This window comes from Capsicum annuum, chromosome 2 (genome assembly GCF_002878395.1).
Source record: "Capsicum annuum cultivar UCD-10X-F1 chromosome 2, UCD10Xv1.1, whole genome shotgun sequence".
Classification (NCBI taxonomy): domain Eukaryota; kingdom Viridiplantae; phylum Streptophyta; class Magnoliopsida; order Solanales; family Solanaceae; genus Capsicum; species Capsicum annuum.
This window is the reverse complement of record NC_061112.1, coordinates 128,063,480-128,086,172: the sequence shown is the minus strand read 5'-3', so window position 1 is coordinate 128,086,172 and position 22,693 is coordinate 128,063,480. Positions and strand designations below refer to the sequence as shown.

At 32.5% G+C, this 22,693-nt stretch overlaps 1 protein-coding gene across 4 annotated transcripts in view; it reads right to left on the bottom strand.

Moving 5' to 3' along the window:
* The window catches only part of LOC107859345 (cleavage and polyadenylation specificity factor subunit 3-I), an 18,960-nt gene extending 8,932 nt beyond the window's left edge, over positions 1-10,028 (bottom strand). The window contains exons 1-4 of one of the 4 annotated variants that reach the window (XM_047406915.1): positions 9,813-10,028; positions 9,521-9,675; positions 3,944-4,097; positions 3,754-3,851 (exon numbers count right to left, since the gene is read on the bottom strand). In XM_047406915.1, the coding sequence (XP_047262871.1) occupies positions 3,754-3,851; positions 3,944-4,096 (251 nt within the window). In that variant the 5' untranslated portion in view covers position 4,097; positions 9,521-9,675; positions 9,813-10,028. The remainder of the gene's footprint in view (positions 1-3,753; positions 3,852-3,943; positions 4,098-9,520; positions 9,676-9,812) is intronic. The other 3 variants (XM_047406916.1, XM_047406917.1, XM_016704322.2) reach the window with 3 other exon arrangements.
* Between the last annotated feature and the right edge of the window lie 12,665 nt (positions 10,029-22,693).

The following is a 22,693-nucleotide window of genomic DNA, read 5'->3' as shown; positions in this document are numbered from 1 at the left end:
TCGACCACTCTCTCCCAAATCTTCATAGAGTGACTCAATAACTTAATCCCCCTATAGTTATTGCAACTCTGGATGTCACCCTTATTCTTATAGAGAGGGATCATGGTACTCCACCTCCAAGACTCGGGCATCTTTGCCGTCTTGAAGATTTCATTAAATAATCCAGTCAACCACCTTACACCAGCCTCTCCAACGAACTTCCAAAACTCCACCGGTATCTCGTCCGGCCCCGTTGCCCTACCCCTTCGCATCCTGCGAACAGCCTCTCTAACCTCTTCTACTGTAAAACATCTACAATAGCTAAAATCCCGACACTCCTCTGAGTGCTCCAGTTCCCCTAACACAATAGCTCTATCCCCTTCGTCATTCAAGAGCCTATGAAAGTACGACTGCCATCTATTCTTAATGTGGCCGTCCTCCACCAACACTCTACCGTCCTCCCCCTTAATGCACCTCACCTGATCGAGGTCACGACCCTTCCTCTCCCTAGCCTTAGCGAGTCTAAACAAGAGAACACAATTGAAAAAATGGAAATAGATGGAGAGGAAGTGACTGATTCTAAAGAAATAAAAAGGGAAATTGTCAATTCTACCAGATATTGTAAAGACAAATGGAGCAATGGAAACCCAGCTTCAACCTACAAGACTCTGGTAGGATCCACACAGAGGAAAAAGGTTGGCTCCAAAGAGATTTTGAGGAAGAAGAGGTGTTGGAAGGGATAAACTGTGTGCTTCTGACAAGGCCCCTAGCCCTGATGGTTTCCCTATCTGTTTCTACCAAATTTTTTGGGAGTCACTTAAGGATGAAATAATGAATACCATCAGATACTTCTATATCCACCAGATTTTTTAGAGAAGTTTAAATGCCACCAATGTGTTATGTGTCCCTTATCCAAGAAGACAGAGGCAGTCGAACTTGAGGACTTCAGACCCATTAGCTTGATAGGTGGTGTCTACAAGATAATAGCCAAGATTTTGGCAGAAAGGCTGAGGAGTGATTAACAAGCATCAAATTGCCTTCATAAAAGGTAGAAAGATCATGGATGTTTCCCTTATAGCTAGTGACTGTGTGGATGCGAGAATTAGAGGAGAGGTTCCTCGTATTATGAGAAAATTGAGAAGGCCTATGACCAAGTCAACTGGAACTTCCTTCTCAATACTCTACATCAAATGGGCTTCGGTGAAAGATGGCTAAAATGGATGGGAGCTTGTATTAAAACAGCTAGGATCTCTGTTTTGATAAATGGAGAACTTGCTGGTCATTTATCCCCCTTCCTATTTATTTTAACCATGGATGGTTTTGATAGCATAATGAGAGTGGTCATTTAGAAATCTTTGTTGAAGGAATTCATAATCAGCAATCACTGAGGGGTGGAGAAGCAAATATGCCATTTACTGTATGCCGATGATACCGTGATTTTTTGTGAAGCCAAAGAAGAACACATTAAGATTATTAGACTATTATTTGTTGTTTTTGAAGCAGTTTCTGGTTTAGCTGTAAACTGGAAGAAGAGTTCCATCTTCCCCGTTAATGAAGTACCTTGAATGTAGAGACTTGCTAATATTATGGGATGGAGAATTGAGAATTTCCCAACAGTGTATCTTGGCATGCCATTAGGGAACAAACACAAGGAGCTACTGATTTGGGATGGTATCATTGAAAAAACTAAAAGGAAATTAGCTAACTGGAACAAAATCTATCTTTGGGTGGGAGAACTTCTGACAAAATCGGTCCTAGATTCCCTTCCTACCTATGTTTGCCTGCTAAAGTGGAAGAAAGATTGGACAAGCTACGAAGAGACATTTTATGGTTGTGTAATAAAGAGGGCAAAGGTATACATTCGGTCAAGTGGCAAACTGCTCTATTGAGCAAAAGTGATGGCGGCCTTGGCATAAGAAATTTGGGGTTGCAAAACAAATATCTATTAACCAAGTGGCTATGGAGATTTGGAAATGAGGAGCAAGCTCTTTGGAGGGAAGTGATTGACAACAAATATGGTCAGAATGAGCAGTGGTGTGCAAATCCAGTCAACACTACCTACTTATTGCATGTCCATGTTCAAAGCTGCTACCACTGTCATAGGAAAGATGGAAAGGTCGCAAAGAATTCTTTTGTGGGATGTGGTGGATGGGGCTAAGAAATTTCACTTAGTTCGTTGGGGTACAGGGACAACACCTAAACGACGGGGAAGGCTTGGAGTTAAAGATTTGAAGCTTTTTAACTAGGCACTTTTAGGCAAATAGTTGTGGAGATTTGGGGTGGAGGGAGAAGCTTCATGAAGAGGAGTGACAGTGGATCAATATGGAGTAACAGACGAGGGATGGAGAACAAATGTGGTTACTATGATTTTTGGGTGTAGTGTGTGGAGGAATATTTTGAAGGGGTGGGAAAACCTTACCAAGGGCATAGCTTTAAAGGTAAGGGTTGGAAAAGAGTTAGTTTATGGGGCAAAAGTGGTGTGGAGGTTTGGTGCTAAAGGATGATTTCCCGTTGTTGTATAGGGCCTCTCCTCTTGCCAAAAGGAATTGCATGTCGAGCAAGTTAGGGGGACACAGGGGGATGGGACTCTTCAGGATTTGAGTTTCAGAAGGAATTTCCGGGATTGAAGGAGAACGAGCTTCAAACATTGCCAGCTTTACTTCACAAGCAACGCGAGCCAATTGATAGACCTGATGCTTTGAGTGGGAAGTTAAGTAAGAACAAAGTGTTCACAGTCAATTCTTTCTATTCTATGAGAAGCTTTTGGTTAGGGCGAATGTTAGTTTCCTTTATGTTTCGATCTGGCTACCTAAGGTACCGAGGAAGGTGTGCTTATTCATGTGGTTGGCGAGAATCTTAAGAAAAGAAAGATTGTCCGCATTAGTTGGTGTTTTCTATGTAAGGAGACAGGCGAGGACATGGATCATATTTTGTAAAGTTATTTTCTCCTATATTTCCATCTTTCATACCTCCTCTTCTTTTCTCTAGTCTTCCACAAATATATTGAGCAGGAACAGGCAGGGTTAAACAGACACCTTAAAATAAGATAAACAAAAACAACAACATACCCAGTATATTCCCGCCAAGTGGGGTCCGGAAGATAAACAAAAACAAAACCAAAAAATAATAACATAAGAAAGGGAAACCAAGGAATCAAGCACCTGAAACAAGGGAATGAAGAAAAGCTAAAAAGAAGCAAAAAGATACTGGCAGCAAAATGGCCATATAATGCAAAGAGAACAGAGTAAGAGAGGAGAACTGAAGAAGACGAATAGGAGAATTGAAAAAGGGCAACCCGATATACTAAGCTCCAGCTGCGCACGGGGTCGGGGAAGGGTGTGCCAAAAAAATATATGGATAAAAAGTAAATCATAATTGGCAGTCCTTACTCGTCTACAAGAGGTTTGTTCAAATAAATAAATCAGCATGTTGTTTCACATTCCTATGCCAGATACTACCTGAACATATCTTTTCTTCCCCAGACATTTGGATGACCATTGAGAAGCAGAGATAAGAGAAATAACACCTTAATAAATAAAAACTAATCGACTCTAAACAAAGAATATGGAAATGGATCTAACACTACCAAGAGATCAACATTTAAAATTGCCCACCAAGATAGAAAGGAAAACCAGAAACCAATGGTAGCCAGTCAAAAAATAATGCTTGGAAAAAGAAAAGAGAAAAACTTGTGCTGCAGTGTCTAATTGAGATACAATGCTCCAAACAATAAAACGTGCATCATAGCACTGCGATCTGGCACAGAAAACTTACTGGGTAACAAGAAGAACATCAATAGATGCAGGATCAATCTCATCAAAATATGGTAAAGCAGACATGCCTGAGAAACCTGGATGAATGCCACAATCAAACTGCCAAAAAACATCAAAAGTAGTAAATTAAGTCCAAAACTTGTGGCCTAAAAAAAAGTTTTTGAAGAAGAATGACAAACTGTGTAGCCTACCATGATTTTTTTCCCTTTAAAAGACATGAAAACACAGGACCGTCCCACTTCATTTCCAGCCCCTAAAGGAGTGATAATCAGTTTATCTCCTTCTCTATTAACTGTAGGATTAGGTCTCTTCAAAGATGACTGTGGTTGTCCAGTAGATGCCATTCTTAAATCCAAACAACAGAGAATTAGACTATGGAAATTCCTATCAGCGTGCAAGAGAAAAATAACAACGGAAATATAAAAAATTATCTGGTTTAACCATCATTCAGCTTCATTATGACCAAATCGTAAAAATCAATAAATTCATCAACTAAGCGTCAATCCTAACTTAATTGCCAGCTATACCAGTCCTTGATTCCAAGCCAACACAGCTATCCAAATTGCAAGAAAATTAATTTCTTTAATAATCATGGTGTCAAGTCCCGCTTGCACGCATCTCGATTAATTGCAAAAAGAATTATTTCAAGAACCAATTTTTTTTTGGTATTACTTTGAAGTTTTAAATATAAAAAATTGAGATTTATAGAACATTTATTTATTTTTAAGATATATTATTACATCAAGTGCTTGAATGATGAGTGCTAGTTCCAGCAGCTATTCAAGCATGCTTGAATACAAAATTACAAGACAGCTTCAAATAGCATGAAATTTTTGGCAGAAAATCAACATACATTGCTAGTGTAACTGAAGTAAAAGTAATTAATACCTAAGTGAATTAAGCAAGTACATTATCTAGACTCTAGTTATACTGGGTTTGTTGTTGTTGTTGTTGTATTGTCTAGACTCTAGTCATGTAGTAACCTTGCTTTTAAATGCTCAAGGAGGTTATAAAGAATCCTTAAGGTCTTCATCTACAGTTCTACACTTTTGAACTTCAAGCCTAATTCTTACAAAATAGCTCACAGCAGAAAGATTATTTTTTTGAAATGGTAAATATATCATAAAAAGGAAAGAACAAAGACGGTGCGAAACATTACATCAAAAAAACCAAAACATCCCTGACTGTGAGTGAACTGTATCAGGGTCTCGGCTTCATTTACAAGTTCTAATTTACACCAAAGGAAATCATAAAAGTACTATAAGATTTTATCATCGATATAGTGCTGCATTTTGCTTCAAAAACACACCCTCTCTCTTTCTCTCTCTCTGTGTGCGCATACACACCACCACATACATGCTGAAATGGTTTTCCAGTATCATTGCTTTACAATAACGACAGTTTATCCATTCAAGTAGCACTTTCCCTATACAATTAACCTTTTTAATGGTGTCTAGCTATTTAAAAGCTAATTTTTATATCTATATTGTCTTATAACTATGTCGCTATGTGGATCAAACATATTAGTGCAACTATACTACAACAACAACATACCCAGTGTATTCCCACATAGTGGAGTCTGGGGAGGGTAGAGTGTACGCAAACCATACCACTACCTCAGGTGAAGTAGAGGGGTTGTTTCCGATAGACCTTGGCTTAGGACTGATAATAGTATAACAAACACAAAAGATAAGTACATATAAACTAATACGGTATGCAAAATAAACTAACAGTATAACAAACACAAAAGATAAGTGCATATAAACTAGCACGGTATGCAAAATAAACTAACACCGCTAGCCACAAGATAATACTACAACCACAACACCACGAACAAGAAATTCCAGACACAGAAGAACTCTCCCCTACTATTACCGACGCACTCCCTCCCAATAACCCTCTACCCTAATCCTCGTCCTCCACACCTTCTTATCAAGGGTCATGTCCTCCCTTTCACAACTAATGAAATCTGAGCACTTATCCCACTTAAAAGAGCGGTCGTGCATATTTTAAAAGTGTGACCAGGAGGTCAACTGTTAATGAAACTAGAACGAAGATCATGGAAGACCACGATTCAAATCTCAATCGAGGCAAGCTAAGTGATTTAATCCTATCTGTCTAAGTCTTAAAGAGTCTTAAAGGCAGAGTTACCTGTCACTTGTATTAATAGGGGTTGTATGTACCAGATGGAATAGTCTAGGCGCACAAAGTGGCCAAACACCACCAATTAAGCTACAAGCTAAAGAAAAAATTAGAATGAAATGGATGACCACATACTTGACTTCCAAATGTATCGTTACAAATCTTATCCTATTCCCCAATGAGCTGGTTAGCATCTTAACTCAGGTGAAAGACACTCACTTTTTGACAGGTTGTGCGTACTTCTACCAATTATTTTCAAGTTGCAAAATAGCTTTCTACTCATAAACTTGTAAGGCAGCCCCATGGAAAGTGGAGAGACATGTGGGGTAAAGACAATAGAATAAACAAGGGAACAGAATGAGTACATGAGTTGAGATTTAGAGCAAAACAGTAGCTATTCAAGGAGTCTACATATTAACATACTTAACTTTGTACATCAATCAGAAAGGTGGCTGTCTCTTATGCTTCAGGTATCAACCATAGTTTAAATTGTGATAGTTGTATAATAATCAAAGCAGTATGTCCTTAGCATTATTGTGAGAATTATCAAGTCAAAGGTTGTAGTACAATTTGTGATTTAAAATTTGCTTGTTGACAACAACTTCAAATCTTATGTCATGTCTTTCTTGTCATCAAGAAGGATTAGTCAGTAGATCACTTTATTTCGAGTAAAGGACCAGATCTTGAATGATTGTTGCATTTTAGTGGAGTATATATAAAGGACCAGATCTTGAATGATTGTTGCATTTTAGTGGAGTATCTTTATATATTTCGCTTTTATCATGGGAAAGCACTCCTACGCAGTTGCCGTTAAAATTACAACAATGTTTCTTCTAATTCAAGCTCAGCTACAAAGCGATCTTCCACCATTCCCACTACCTTCAAGGACCTCAACTGAGAGACTGCTCTCCTCTTTTAACCACTTAAGCAAACTGCCACCCCACATCTCCTCCCCCAAAAGAAAACATTTTAGTTGGATTTTCATGACTCCTGATGTTCAGGAGACACAAATTGGATATTCTTCCTACTGTTGTGTTGTAGATATCTATCGAATAAGCAGTAGATATCTATCGAATAAGCAAATCAACAGAACCAGCTTCCTCAATCTGACTGCAAATCACTAGGCAATAGAAATCCTCCTTTATGAAGATAACCTAACTCGGCTCCTATATATTTACGATGTCAGTCATATCATATAAGAAAGGGATAAAAATAGCGATTAATCCTCTTATCCTCTTCAAATATTTTTGTTTTTCCTTAAGGAGAACAATAAGCTTCAGTCAGATGGACTAGAATGAGCATGATGCATGTGGAATACCTCAAATTTTGCTGCTGCTATACTTATGAGGTCCCTTCTCAAATGTTATTAAATAAAGGAATTGTAAAAATACGTGCCTGATTTATTATAATATAAAAGGCAAGGAAAAGATAAGAACGACTGCTATATTTCAATGTACTGTTGCTGGTCTGATCAGAAAAAAGAATATCTCAAAAGTAATATGCTCTATATCAACACAAGACAACACAAATCCTGCAGGATGCAGTCCATCACAAGTTGCTTCTAAGTTGACAATTTTGAGAACCAAAAACACCTTTTTCCCCTTGTTTTTGGAGGACTGGTTTGAAAGACCAGAGCAATTTCCCTAAGATACTGTCAGTCTTAAAATGAGACAAGCTTAGCAATTAAAGAGATGTTTTTCTCTGTCACATTACTTATGTAGCATTTTCTAAGTAACAGGCTAAAGATCATCCGTTCCACAGACATCATTTCTCATCACCATATGAGAAAAGTAACGCTTGCTTATCTACTGACAGTGATAACAGAGCACCATTTCTGGAATAACCAAAAGCAATATTGGGGCAGCCACATTATCCATATAGTTTCAAACTATTTGTCAACAGACCCAAGGTGATTTCTAGGTAATCAAATCAAACAAAGTCTGGCGGTTACCTACCTATGCTTTTTGTTTTGTTCTAGAAAAACATTATTCAAACTCATTGATGGAGTTAGGAATGAGGGGAACCAGCTGATATCCTAAACTTTCCAATAATGAGGCACAAACATTTCTACAGATGTTGAAACTATTTGAGATGCCAAAGACATCTTAACAAAAAACAAGCTACTACCCGCTCCACATAAGTGAAATTTAGAGAATTGTCGCTCATTGGTAGATAACGTCCCAAGTTCAATATCTTATTTTGAGTCCAGACCAAGTGAGGAATATAGGACAATAACCTTCGCACTCCCACATTAACAGGACAATGTGAATTATCTTAATGAAGTGATATACCTTATTGACAACACCTACTTATAATGCCACGACTCATTAGGCTGGACAAATGAAAATATTGTTATATCACCTCATCTGACAGATGTAAACAGACACACGGATGATGTAATCGGCTTCTTTATCTTCTGTCATTTTGAATAAAGCTAACAGACACAGATTCAATCGCTGCTACCAGTAAATTAAATCATCTAGCAATTTTTCAAATTTATAAAAAAAGACACAGAAAGCCAAAAAAGAGCTAGTGATTCTTAATTAAGTAAATCATGAAACTGATCCAATGAATATTAGCTGCATGAACTCATAATATGGATATAAATTGACACACAAACAGGACATAAGAAAAAAATTATAAGTACCTTAATAGTAACCTTGCTTTTCACTTGAGTCTCCAAAGCTTCAGTCATTGACATATCAAACTGAACTATGGCCAGTTATTCTAATTTATAGCATTAGCTATATATACTATGAGACTTTTAAGAATTTCAAAAGCAGTCGATCATAGTTATGTTAGCTCTGTAGATACTGGACTTGACAAGAGTAATAGGAGTACTATGATTTCCGCAAATAGGCATATGAAGTGTGAAGACAAGTAATTTAAATGGAGAGGGCATATAGACACTATGGTCATTTATTCGTATTTATAAGATATGACAGAATACTATGTGACTTGTAAGTATTTCAAGTAAAAATAATTTATGTTCATGCAAAACATTATGAGTGCATGACTCAAAGGAGCAATATGATTACTATGCCTACACTTATGATCATGTGAAACATTATGAGTACTTGACTCAAGGGAGTAACATGATAAGCATATAAAGTGCAAAATAAGAAAGTTTAAGTGGAACGAGCATATAGATATTTTGATAATATTAGACATGTAGTCATGTGTTTGACACATAGAAAGGGCAGACTTGTTCGCATATACCAAGTAAACTATATTGACTCTTTTAGGAGAAACAAGTGACTTGCGGCCGTGCCTTAACGGCGGAGAAGGTTTTAGCTCTACATACGTTGAATGCTTGACTAGCTAACAGTAGGATCATGAGTTTCGAACAACTCAACACTCCTAGGTATAGTCCGTCGCAACCAACCAACCAATAGCTTCAACCACTCAAATGGTGAGCAATCACTCCAACATCAATTACATATACAATATATAAATATATTCATCAATTTCATCTAACTAACTTATTGCAATATTCTTCCCTTATGCTAAAAATCAATCAAATTCCTTAACAATTGCTCGACAATAAGTTTGTTCCTACATATAGAAATACCCAAAAATTCCACTCTTATACAACTCCATACTCAATAACTAGAGTATTCTCATACCTGCGATGATTTTCAGTAAAATGCTTCAAATTCACCAGTGCAATGGCACGAAGAAGAGACAACACTAGTACATCATGAACAAAATTTAGGTGGAGCAACTTTTGCCGATTCCTATGCCAAAGTAAGAAGCTATCAACAACTATGAGGTCCCTATGCTAAAACCAAAAGAAAGTGAGCCCAATTCAGATGAGATTTGGCACAAATTCAATTGAAACAATAATTAATTACAACCTCCTCCTATACCTTAAACATGATTTCAAAGCAATATTCAAGTGTAGGGTAGAGAAATTACCTAATTGAAATTAATCCTCAATTATTCAAGTGTATTATATGTTGAAGGAAGAAAACATATAGTACTACTACTGCAACTCGTCTTTGGCAGCAAGAGGAGGAAATATCCCAAGCCAAAGCTCCTTAATAATATAATAGCTACAAGAGAGTAAAGGAGAAGGAAAATTGTAGAAAGGGAGCATTTAGGGCCAAGTACTGGTACTGTCTCTACGTTTTTCTTTTCTATATATATATAAATATTCTATTTCTTTTCTATTATTTTATTAATATTATTATTATTTTATTTTATTTTATTATTTCTTTTCTTTTCTTTTCTATTATATAGAAGAGGTGGTTTCGACCACCTCTTGCAATTACCAAAAAACTTAATTACTTTCATTTAATTACATATCATGTCTCAATATATAATAATTTCATTATTTTATTATAATAATTTAAATATTTTATATATTTTATTAATTTAATAGAATTACATATTGGAAGTTAAAAAAAAATTATTTATTTAATTGTCTATCATATTCAAAACTAATTTGTCACCACAAATCACAATAATTAATAATTTAAAATATTTAAAAGACATATAGAAATTTTATTGACTCTTACCAAAAAATCCCTCTACTCCCATTTAATTGCATACCATGCTTCAATGCATAATAATTCCATTATTTCATCATAATGATTTAAATATTTAATATATTCTATTAATTTATATTAATTAATTATAACTACGTATTGAAAGTAAAAAAAAAATATTTATTTAATTGGTTATCATGTTCAAAACTAATTTATTACCTCAAATCACAATAATTAGTAACTTAAAATATTTAAAAGACATATAAAAATTTTATTGACTCTCATTATTATAGCAATGCCACATAAATTGAGGTAAAAGAAAAAATGTTGCAAATCATAATAATTAACAACTTAAAATATTTAAAAGATATATAAAAATTTTAGTTGACTCTCAAAATTGTATCGAAACCACATAAATTGGGACATAAGGAGTAATTATATTATTTGATAATTATGTAAAAAATATTATAAATCACAATAATTAACAAGTTAAAATACTTTTTTAAAAGTAGATAAAAGTTCTATTCAACTCTCAAAATTTTACCGGTGCAACATAAATCATGACAAAATAAAAAATTATCTTAATTAATTGCAACTAAATGTTTAAAGTAAATCAATTTTATTATTTTAATCGACTTTTATATAAAAAAATAATCTTTTTATTTATTTATTTATTTTAGTAAATTTTCATTTAAAATTATTTTTTTCTTATATAGAAATACTAATATTTAAACTTAACTTTAGATTTTTAAAGTACAAAACTAATAAATTTAATTTAATAAAATAAATTTCTAATGAATATTTTCTTAGAATTTGTGTTGGGTCAATATGTATCAAGTTAAAAAAAAAATAAGGAAAAATATATAGTAAAATTTTATTATTGTGAAAGATAAATATAATGCACTATCCAATAATGTTTCATAATATCATATTTTGCATATGAAAATATAGCATCTCGTATTTAATTAATATACTATTCCGGTGAATTATCGATGATTACTATTGGATATGATAAAATTATACTAGTTTTTATAGTAATAACATAATCAATAACTATTAATTAATTATTATGAGTCATCTAAGTATTAAGAAAATAAATAATATTTAATGAAAAATAAAATAGACGTAAAATAAGAAATTAACTCTTAATGTTTTAAATTAAATTTTCATCTTTCGAACGATGATTTTACTATATCACTCCTTATTATAAGTCATTTATGTATTAGAAAAATAAAAATAACAAAATGATATGTCAACATAAAATATTTGATTGACTATCAAAATTATATTAGTGCAACATAAATTGGGACGGGACAGAAGAAGATATAAAACAACATATATTATTTGAAAATGAAATAAAAAGTACTATAAATAACAATAATTAACCAAAAAAAATTAAAATTGACTGATTTCTACTTCAGCTGCTTCAGTCGTGATTTTACTATATCACCCCTAATTAATTAGTATAGTCATTTAAGCATTGTGCCACATAAGCTGAGATAGAAAAACATTATAAATCACAATGATAAAAAATTTAAATTATTTAAAAAATATAATTGGTTGTCGTCGACACAAAATTCTGGACAAAGAGAGTAGCATATATTATTCAAAAATTACATAAAAAGTATTATAAATTACGATTGTTAACAACTTAAAATATCTAAAAACAATTTAATATGTTATATATTTCAAAAAAATTACTTGAAAATATTAGAAATCACAATAATTAACAACTTAAAGAATTTAAAAGGTATAAAATATTTGGTCGACTCTTGAAATCATATTAGTGTCACTGAAATTGGAATAGAAGAAAAGTATTATAAATTACAATAATTAAAAACTTAAATTATTTTTAAAATATAATTGACTATCAATGCCATAATAATTTGGACAAGAAAAGTAACGTATATTAATTTGAAAATTACATAAAAAATATTATAAATTATAATAGTTAACAACTTAAATTATCTAAATACGTATTAAAATAACATATGTTGAACTCATGCTAGATTCGGGATGAATCCTAGAAAACATATGGAATCCTTTTATTAAAAAGTTTTATTTAAATATATCAAGATTGAAAAGACAAATAAATATCTTAATGTTGGGCCCGTGCTGACACGGGTCATGCTCCTCTAGTATAATAGAAGAGAGGGTTTCGACATACCTGCTTCAGCAGGTTGCTTGTTTCATGATTTTACTATATTATCTCTAATTAATTATTATAAAGTATTTATATATTAAAAAATTAATAATATTTAATTAAAAAATTAAAAAGACATTTACGACATGTCTGCTTCAGCTGCTTTAATCGTGATTTTATTATATCACCCCTAATTAATTATTATAAGTCATTTATGTATTAAAAATCAATAATATTAAATTCATAATTTCTCTATATCACCCTTAATTAATTATTATAAGTCAGTTATGTACTAAAAAATAATAATATTTTATTAAAAAAAGTAAATAGATATTTATAATATGTCTGCTTCAACAGTAATTTTACTATATCACCCCTAATTAATTATTATAAGTTATTTATGTATTAAAAAATTAATAACATTTTATTAAAAAGTAAAATTTACATTTATAACATGTCTGCTTCAATTACCTCAACCATAATTTTGAACAAGGAGCGTAACGTATATTATTTAAAAGTTACATAAAAATGTTAAAAATTACAATAGTTAACAACTTAAAATATCTAAAAAAAATATTAAATATGATTGATTATCTAAATTTTATTTGTGTCACATAAATTAAGACAAAAAATAACATATACTGAGCCCGTACTAAATCTTGGATGAATTTTAGAATATATATGCAATTCATTCTTTAAATTTTTTGTTTAAATATATCAAGATTGAAAAAGCAGGTTTCAATACATCACACCAAGCAATGTATAAAAAATAATGTTAAATAATATCAATATTCCTAATACAGGCATTATTAATGCAGACATTACTAATACATTCTATTCGAAATTATTTTTATACACCCTAACAAACGACTCCTACATTTCGATGGAAGGAACATATATAAAAGCACAGTTCAATAAAACATCTATATAAGTATGTTTTATCGTATTTTCAAAGTCAAATAACTTAAAATAATATGAAAAAAAGTAACATATTGTTTTCTTTTTTATATAATTTTTGAAATACTTAAAATTTAAATTTAAAATATTAATTTAATTTAACTTCAAAGAATAAGTTGACAAATAAAAGAGAAGGAGAAAATGAAAGCAAAAAATATTTATATCAACTTAATAGGGGAGTAAAATGCAATTTTGAGTTATTAATGGCAAACTACATGTGATGTAATATGCATGACTAGATAACCCTTTGTCATATGATCAAAGATCTAAAATTAAAAATGCATTGAATTTTATGTTGACATATCATTTTGTTATTCTTATTTTTCTAACACATAAATGACTTATAATAAGGACAACGCCAACTCGGTATCGAGAAATACAACCCGGACAGATTTGAAAACCGATGGACAACCTCAAAATGAATGAAACCAACGCTTTTTTTTATATAATAAGATCTGGTTTCGACATAGGTGTAAAAATGTCAACAAATTTTAGAGCTAAGGATAAATATGACTTTTCACAAATTTATAGTGTAACCTGTCATTCAACCTACACTAAGAGACATCCACGTAATTTTTACTTTCTTTGGTATATTTTTCACTCTCTCTATTCTGCACTCCAATCTGGAATTTTCTCTGCATCATAAAGATCAGCGCAATAATAATTCATCATAGTAGAGCAAATAAGACCAAGTAATAATCTATTTCTGAGGTTCAGATTCTCCATAATTGCTCTGTTTAAGCTTTTTTCATTTGTTTCTTCATCTTTCCGACCCATTAGCTTTTACTTGATTTTAGATTTCTTCATTTTCTCTTATATTTTGGGGTTTATCATGCATGTGAGTTGTGCTAAAAATTTTTGTGGCAAAATTTTTTATTCTAGATTCTTCATATGCTATTTGATTTTTGGGTTTGATGCTATTTGATTTTGGGGTTTGTTATGCCTGTGGGTTTGTACTGATTTTCTTGGTGATAAAGTTTTCGGTACATGGAAAGGGATTTAATTTTGTTAGTAGAAAGACGACGAAAGATCTGAAGAGGTACGTGTTCCTTTTTTAAAATTATGCAAAAGTTTTTAATATCAAATTTATTGCTTGTAGTTTATGAAGATAATTAGTCAACGAAGCTTCATAGATGATGCTTATAACTTCTTGAACCAGAGGAAAACTCAAAAAGTTCTTCATGAAGGTCAGTTGAATTTCCTTATTATTGTTACTATTATTTTTTTGCTCTCAGCGTTTTACAAACTAATCATAATTTTGTAATTCTTTTTTGTAGAGCTTGAGAAGTATGAAACTGTCGCATTTGAATTGACAACTGGAGATGTGCTTTAAAAATAAATCAATAACCTAACCAAAAATGAGGAATTTATGTGACGTGCACTTTTGTGTGGTGTTTAACGCGGTGAGTAGATCTTTATTTTCTGCTAATTTATTAGTGCGACCTCGCATATAGTTCCATTAATTGTTGTATGTAGTTAAAAAAATTACTAATATGCATGAAGATTTGCTAATCATATGCAATTTTGGAAGCTTGGTGAAGTAGAAAAGGATCAATTACTAACTGATTGTAATGTATATTTCCTATTTGATTAGCAGCTAATGATGTGGGTCGCTTCAGTAATAGTGTGGCCGAGCGGCAGGTTTGCACATCTTACATTATCTCTTAATTCAATAAAGTGATTCTTATAAGTTTTATTTGAATTACTATGTATAATTTTTTCACTAAGAAGGTGATTTGTTCCAACCTACTTAAGCTGTCGTGGTAGAGTTATTCGGTATATTTGTGAGAGAATGAGGTACTCGGCAGGATGCTGCTGGAGGATTTTTGGTACTTTGGCCTTTAGAGAAGGTAACGGAAACAACCTCTTTACCTTCATAAGGTACCCTCCCACTTGTGGAGGAAAGATTTGAATGAATGGTTGCAAAGTTAATGGAGAAATCATAGCATTATAGTATAAAAATTAAACTTTTACATGCGGTTGTATAGAAGTGGATTAATCCTGAATAAGATTAATAGTTATAAGCATGAATACAATTGTACGGATAAAGAAATAAACAAATTATTCGATAAAGTCTTAGTCTTTTGAGGACTCAAATCGGTAAGATTCCCAATTACTTAGAAAAACTACTTATATTTCAGAGAGATGACAGATTGACAGTCGTGGAGTATGTATTACACGGAGTTATGTGCAATTTTTGTATTTTCCATTATATTATACTACATCATTTGGTTATATAACAAGAAGAATGATGAATTTGAATGGACTTCAACATATTAGTATTTATTATTCAGCGCTCAGTTCCCCGTAGCTCTGTAATTGGACCTGAACTACAGTCATATTTGTTAGCAACTAAAATGAGAATGTGTTTGTCAAGGTGCTCACTGTGAACTATTTGTTTGATTAATTAACATGTAGCCCAATGTTTTTTAAATTTTTGTGCCAATACGAATAAGCAGGTCAGTGGAGGCTTGGAGGCATGAGCATATCTGTGATTTCCCTGCTAAGTTCTGTCTCAGTAGAAAACGCGAAGAACTCATCAGACTGTACTACCATTCGGTATGATTTTAATATCGAGGATGTCTTGTGTAATGCCCCAATTTTCTAAAATCGGAACGCCACATGGTGCTCATAATCTCAAAGGACCACAAGCTAACCCTTTGCTGATATCTGTACCTGAGCACTGCATAATATAATAAATACGAAAAGTGGCAAAAACTTACCATAAGGTTCAAAACGTCTAAAATACTTAAAACTGAAATCTGAATACTAATACATCTGTCTGAAAAAGCCTCTAACTGTCTGAAGTGTGGAGTTGATGGGACATGTCCCCAACTAACTCCATCTATTGAAAATAATCTGAATCTAATGAAATAATAAAAATAAGCGTCATCCTCGAATGAAGAGGACTCACTGCTACGTCTACTGCTGCTGACTGGGTCTGGACTGCTAAAGGTGCTCTGGGGCTCGTGCTTCTGAACCTATGGCGTCAAATAAAACACCATAGCGCAAATGCGTCAGTACGAAAATGTACTGAGTATGCAAATGAGGTAAGGTTAAATGCAAAGGCTTATGCATGAACAATTACTTAACTGAATGATATGCAAGAGCTAGATTAGCATACATAGGGAATCTGTAACTACTGAACATACTACGATTATGAGTATCTGAAGCTACTGAAACTGATATCTGTACTTATTAATACTGATAAATTGGATGACTGAGTCTACTGATAATTGATATCTTAGTTCACTAACTCTGGAATACTGAATAACTGAGTTAACTATTATCAACAATTGAGTTCTGAGCTTGCTGATATTGACTGGCTGAATCTAAGATCAAACCTCTCTAACGAATGATCTCTGAATCTACTGATAACGATAAGGAATAATTGTATGTGAGATCAGGCCTACCTAACGGGTGATCTTTAGATCTACTAATACTGAATACTGATTTAACTTTATGTGAGATCAGGCCTATCTAGCAGATGGTCCATGAAGCTGTAGAACTATTTGAGTTCCTTACAGAAATGGGTGACTGTATTTGACAGTACATATTTCTAAATTTTTATTTTGAAAACTGATACTGAAACTGCAACTGTAGAAGTTCTCACTTAATCAACATGCCCCAAATCTGAACTGGTGGGGTCCAACTTGTAACCCCAGTTAGAAGGGTGTCAATACCATGCCACTGGTAGGGACCTCTACTATGGTCAAACCTCTCTATCGGGTGACCTTGAACAGGAAGTCAAGCCTAGGGCAATATAATAATCAGGTCAAGCTTAATCTAACGGGTGACTCCTGGTCCTGTGCTGGCTACACAATTCTAGAGCACAGGGACTGCTACTAACGACTCTGCCTCTCTAAAGGGAAAACCGCTATCCCTACACTTGCTCGGTGCTAGTTCCTACTCCCAAATGAAAGACTCTGAGTTGGTTCTCAACTGAACTTAGACTGAGCTGAATCTGTCATTATTCACATTTCTTAATTGATTTGACTGAGTTCACTTGGTTCCGTTATCTGATGGAATACTTACTTGGAATCTACTATCTGACTGAAGGATACTAAGTTCTGGATTGATTACTTAAATGCTATTGAGATCTGAGCTGCGTACTGAACTAAAGCTGGAATGCTAACGATACTTAGATTACTGAGATTTCTTAAGTTCTATAACTGTCTGAGAGTTCTGAATTCTGTAACTAACTGAGTTCTACTGATCATAGCACGACTGAAATTATCTTGAGACTGACTCGGTTCTAGGCACACAACTATATTTTTCGGGTACAAGTACCCCCAGGACTCGATAGAAGAAAACTGACAAAATATGACTTATTGAATTCATGACCAATCATCAACATCATAGAAATAGATTCACCATACACACAAAAAGGCATCTCTTCAAGCACTTGAAAATACTAAAATATATTTACATAGGGAATGCATTCCAATACTTCATAACTCATCCCAGAAGGTCTTACAATAAACACCTAACATGTATTCAAGTATACATAATTGGGGACTTCATGCTAACATATGACAATTCATTCAACAAGGGATGCACAATGATAGAAATGCAGATAGCATACTATAATTCATTCACTATGGTCTTTCAACAAACACTTGGCATTTATGGCTTATACTAAATTTGGGGGTTTCAAGTCAACATGTTATAATGACCAAATTTCCTTCACACAAGCATTTTATCAAACACATGGGAAGCATGCTTTGGTCATATCACAATTTCTACACCTAATTCTCATGAAAAATTACTCAACATACAAGTTGAAGTGGATTTACCATGAACGTCACATAATTACAACATAATCGGGTTAAAGCTTGCAACTTTATAATCATATCATGATTTAAAACTCAACAATCACATGAACTTCAATATCAATTCATATAAATCATGGAAAACCCATAAATCTAAAATCATGAATTTAGAAAAAGGATTCTTGAACTTCTTGGGCGGAAGAGACCCAAAATGAACATCTGCATACCTTGTTATATGTTTCTTGAAAGATTCGCGGAGGAACTTTGATGATTTGGATCTTGAATTATGAACCCTAATAGTTGTCCTTGGAGAAAATTGAGAGAAAACTAGTATATTTGGGTGAAATAGTGAGAAATCTCGTGTTAAAGAGTATATATAGAGGTTGGAAAGTTACAAATTTGCCCTTGGAAACACAGAGCTGAAGTGCAGGATTTTGGCCCAAGGCTATAGGCAGGGCGACGCCTTGGCTAGAGCATTGCTATAATCAGGGCGACGCCTTGCTATAGCGGTGCTAAGACCAGGGCGATGCCTTGGTATTTGCAGTGCTGAAAGCTGGGTAACGCCTTGAGATCGCCCTGAACTACTGTTTCTGAAATCCAAACGTGCCCTTATGCTATCCGAAAAATTCCAAAACTTACCCGAGATGTACTATGACCTTGCCCCATCGCAACGCAACTTGAAAATCTAAAAATGGAGATCGGGAAGGTCATGAAAAAATCCGTCAAAGTTCGAAAGGCTTATGAAAATGAAAAAGTTTCAACACTTAGCCAAATTTTTAAGTCCAAAGCTTCTCTTGACAAGCTTAAAGGGGACTTAACGACTCAGAAAACTTACGGGGTATTACATCTTGCTCGATGAGAAAAGCAATAGCTCCATGATGGAGTTTAGACCATGTTCAGTTACTAAGTTTTCCTAGGACAACATCGTATCATTAAGTGAGAAACTTCACCATCATCTCCTGTTATCACTCAGAACATATCAAATGAAGATACCATGCAGGAATATGCAAATTTGAAGTTATCTTTGTTGCTTTATGATGCAATCCTTACCATTGTTGGTTCGTCTATTGTATTCTTAGCCGGGGAAAAGTCTGCAATCGCATTCTTAACAGGTGGTATCGGAGGATTTCTCTATCTATTACTTGTTCAAAGGTCTGTTGACGATATACCATCTTCAGAACTGGCGTTAAGTAAGAAACTCTTGATAGAACCAGTAAAGGATTCAAAGTTTCGGTCTTAAACATAGTATTTGGCTTCTGCAGTTACTTCCATCGCAACAAAATATGCTCTCAGAGATGTTGCTCGAGTCTGTATCATTGGTATCCGTAATGTCAAGATGAGTGCTATAAGGTAAAATAAAATGCTATAAGGTATTGACTGTTTTAAATGAGAAGTTAAAATTTTGATGAAAGTGATGTAAGAACAAATATATATGTCCCTGCTCAGTAAAGAGTTAATGTAGTACATCTGTAATTAGAGAGAAATTGAGTTTCCTTCATTTATCAGTTTGAATCCCTATTCCTGGGTGACAATTAGAGGTGTGATGAAATGATTTTTTTTTAACTACATTTTTTTCTTTATGAAGTTTCTGACTGTATTTGTTGTTTCTTTCTTATGCAAGTGATTTTTGATGGGTAAATTTGTTTAGCAGGATTTGAACATCAGTCAGAAAAATTATTGGGGACCAAAATTGACATTGGACTTAGAATGTTATAAAGACCTTTTGGACAAAGATTAATATAAATTAAATTATGGTAAGTACCAACAGTTATGCTTAGTTAAAGTTAGATTGTGTTTGAAAAAAAATAGTTTAGAATGGAATGATGGTAACAAGAATGTTTGATTACGGTTTAAGGTTGATTGAAAAGATAAGGAAAATCCATTTTAAAAAAAAAAGTGAATGACTTTTGTCATGATTATAGATCATTATCTTCGATTTAAATCAAATCAATGATCATTATTATGTTTAATTTACTAATACAACAACATATCTATGGGAAGATAAGTAATAAAAATAAAATTTAGATAGTAAGGTTTGAACAGGGCAAAATGACGTAAAAAGATTTGGAGAGAGTAAAGTAATGGTGAATTTTGGAAGGGGAATCTTAGTAGCTTAGTTGGTTAGTTACATGAACTCTCACCTTGTTGGTGAGGGTTCGATTCCCCACATCGTAATCCCGTATATTTTAAAGAAATTAAAAAAAAGAAGTATAAAGATTATTTGCAAAAGATTTTACAAACTAATTTAAATATAATAAAATAAGTTTAGGTACAAAAAACGTGTACCTATTACAAATTTGTTACCAAACACTTGACACTTTCTTAATATTAGCAAATTTTCTACCAAATATGTGTAGCCATCTTTCTCAACTTTTTACAGCTGGTCATTCACTTCAAAAGTTGATAACCACCTGTTGATATTTATTACTATATATATATATACACACACACACACACATACATACATAATTAACATAATACGTGTACCTATCACAAATTTACTACCAAACACTTGACACTTTCTTAACATTGACAAATTTTCTTTCAAATATGTGGAGCCATTTTTCTCAACTTTTTATAGCTCCTCAATATTAATTAATATTTCTCTGTTTTAAAAATAAAATAAAGAAAAGAAAATCTTAACTCTTCCTTCTCTGTAAAAAACAACACTCTTTTCCTGTGTTAAAAATAATAATTAAACAAAACAATAGCGAATTTAAGTTGTGTATTCTCTTTATCGGGTAGATTTACATGATCCTTAATCTTTGCGATATTGAAAATCAATAATCTGTTGGATATTTAATTTAAGTTATTTCATCAGATTTACGCCTCTTCTTTCTTTATATTTCTGATCGCAAAATTCAACAAGAAGGTTAAAAAAAGATTTCAATTGTTATCCCCTCAGCTCAATCATACTAATGAAAATATTCTACTGCTCAAACTTTCTACTCCAAAATAAATCTTAAAACTTAAAAATTATAATTCACATATTCTACTGTTGGACCCGTGCTGACACAGGCCTTGCACTTCTAGTTCCGGAGAGAAACAAGAGCATAAGCTCTCAATTCTAAGTTTTTTTTTACTATTCCTGTACCTCTTATCTCTTAACAAAAAGAAATAAAAAATGACGCCACTAATATTAAATTAAGTGAACCATCTATCTCTATTTCAAGTGTTAAAACGGTGAGAATTGGACAATTTTATATGTTTGTTTTAGGTTTTTCCATGACCTAATAAGAGTAGAACAAAAGTATTGCATTTAAGTCTTAACATGCAATTACTAATTTCGTTCATTTATTTTGATTCATAGAATTAGACTGATAGCATATTGAAGAATTAATATAAATGAAAATTCTATTGATATATTTACTCATGTAACAATCAAGAGTTAAAATTAAGTGCGCATTATAATTCCTTATCTATAAAAGAATAATTTCTTCATCATTTTTCTTTTTTCTAAAAAATAATAAGAAAATACAATCAAACATTTTAATTTTCAAACTCAACATCATATTATATTGTATTATCTTTCTCTTCAAACCAAACATCATGCTATATTGTATCTCATTTTTCTTTTTTGGGTTATGCATTTGAAAAGAGTTCATTGTGGCAAAACATCGTAAATGTGACTGGGGATCTTGTGGCCATATAAAAATTGGATGGTATAAAGTGGTCTTCTTATATTTTTTATTTTCTTTTTTAAAAATAAATTTTGTGTAAGAGTGAAGATTTCTTAATAAAGGTCGTATGCCTAAAAAGAAAAATAACAACAATCAACAAAATCAAATTACCAAATAGATAAATAGTGAAAGATGTGAAATAATTGCAATAGAAAACCAGTATGGATCTTTAGAGGAATTAAGAAGTCGTGGTAACTTATCAAATAAATAAAAGAAAATGTTGTTTAGATTTTTCGTCAATAAAAATGAATATCTTTTATTAAAAAAGACATAAAACTAAAAAGAAAAATTGCAATCGTCAAATTGTTACAATTTATCTTAATGATTGTTAATTATTGTATTGTGTTGTTAGTTTAAATATGATGTTTGTTTAATAGTTACTTAAATTTTATTGTATCATATAATTATATTCATCATTACATAACAATGAAAAATCTCATTTTGTATGATGAACGGTTAGACGTGATAGCATATTATATATATATATATATATATATATATATATATATATATAGTCTGACATTCTTTAGAAAAAATTATATGTCTCACCTACTCATCTCATCCCCTTCGGCCTCCATTTTATTATTACTAGTTATTTAATAATCTAATTTCACCTTTTACTACATTTTTTAAATAATAACTCTACCTTTTATGTAGCATATTTTTTTATAGATTTAGTTTTAAAATTATTGATGTGATATATATAATGATGACAGACGTTATAATCTATCAAACATTAAATTTAATAAAAGAGAAA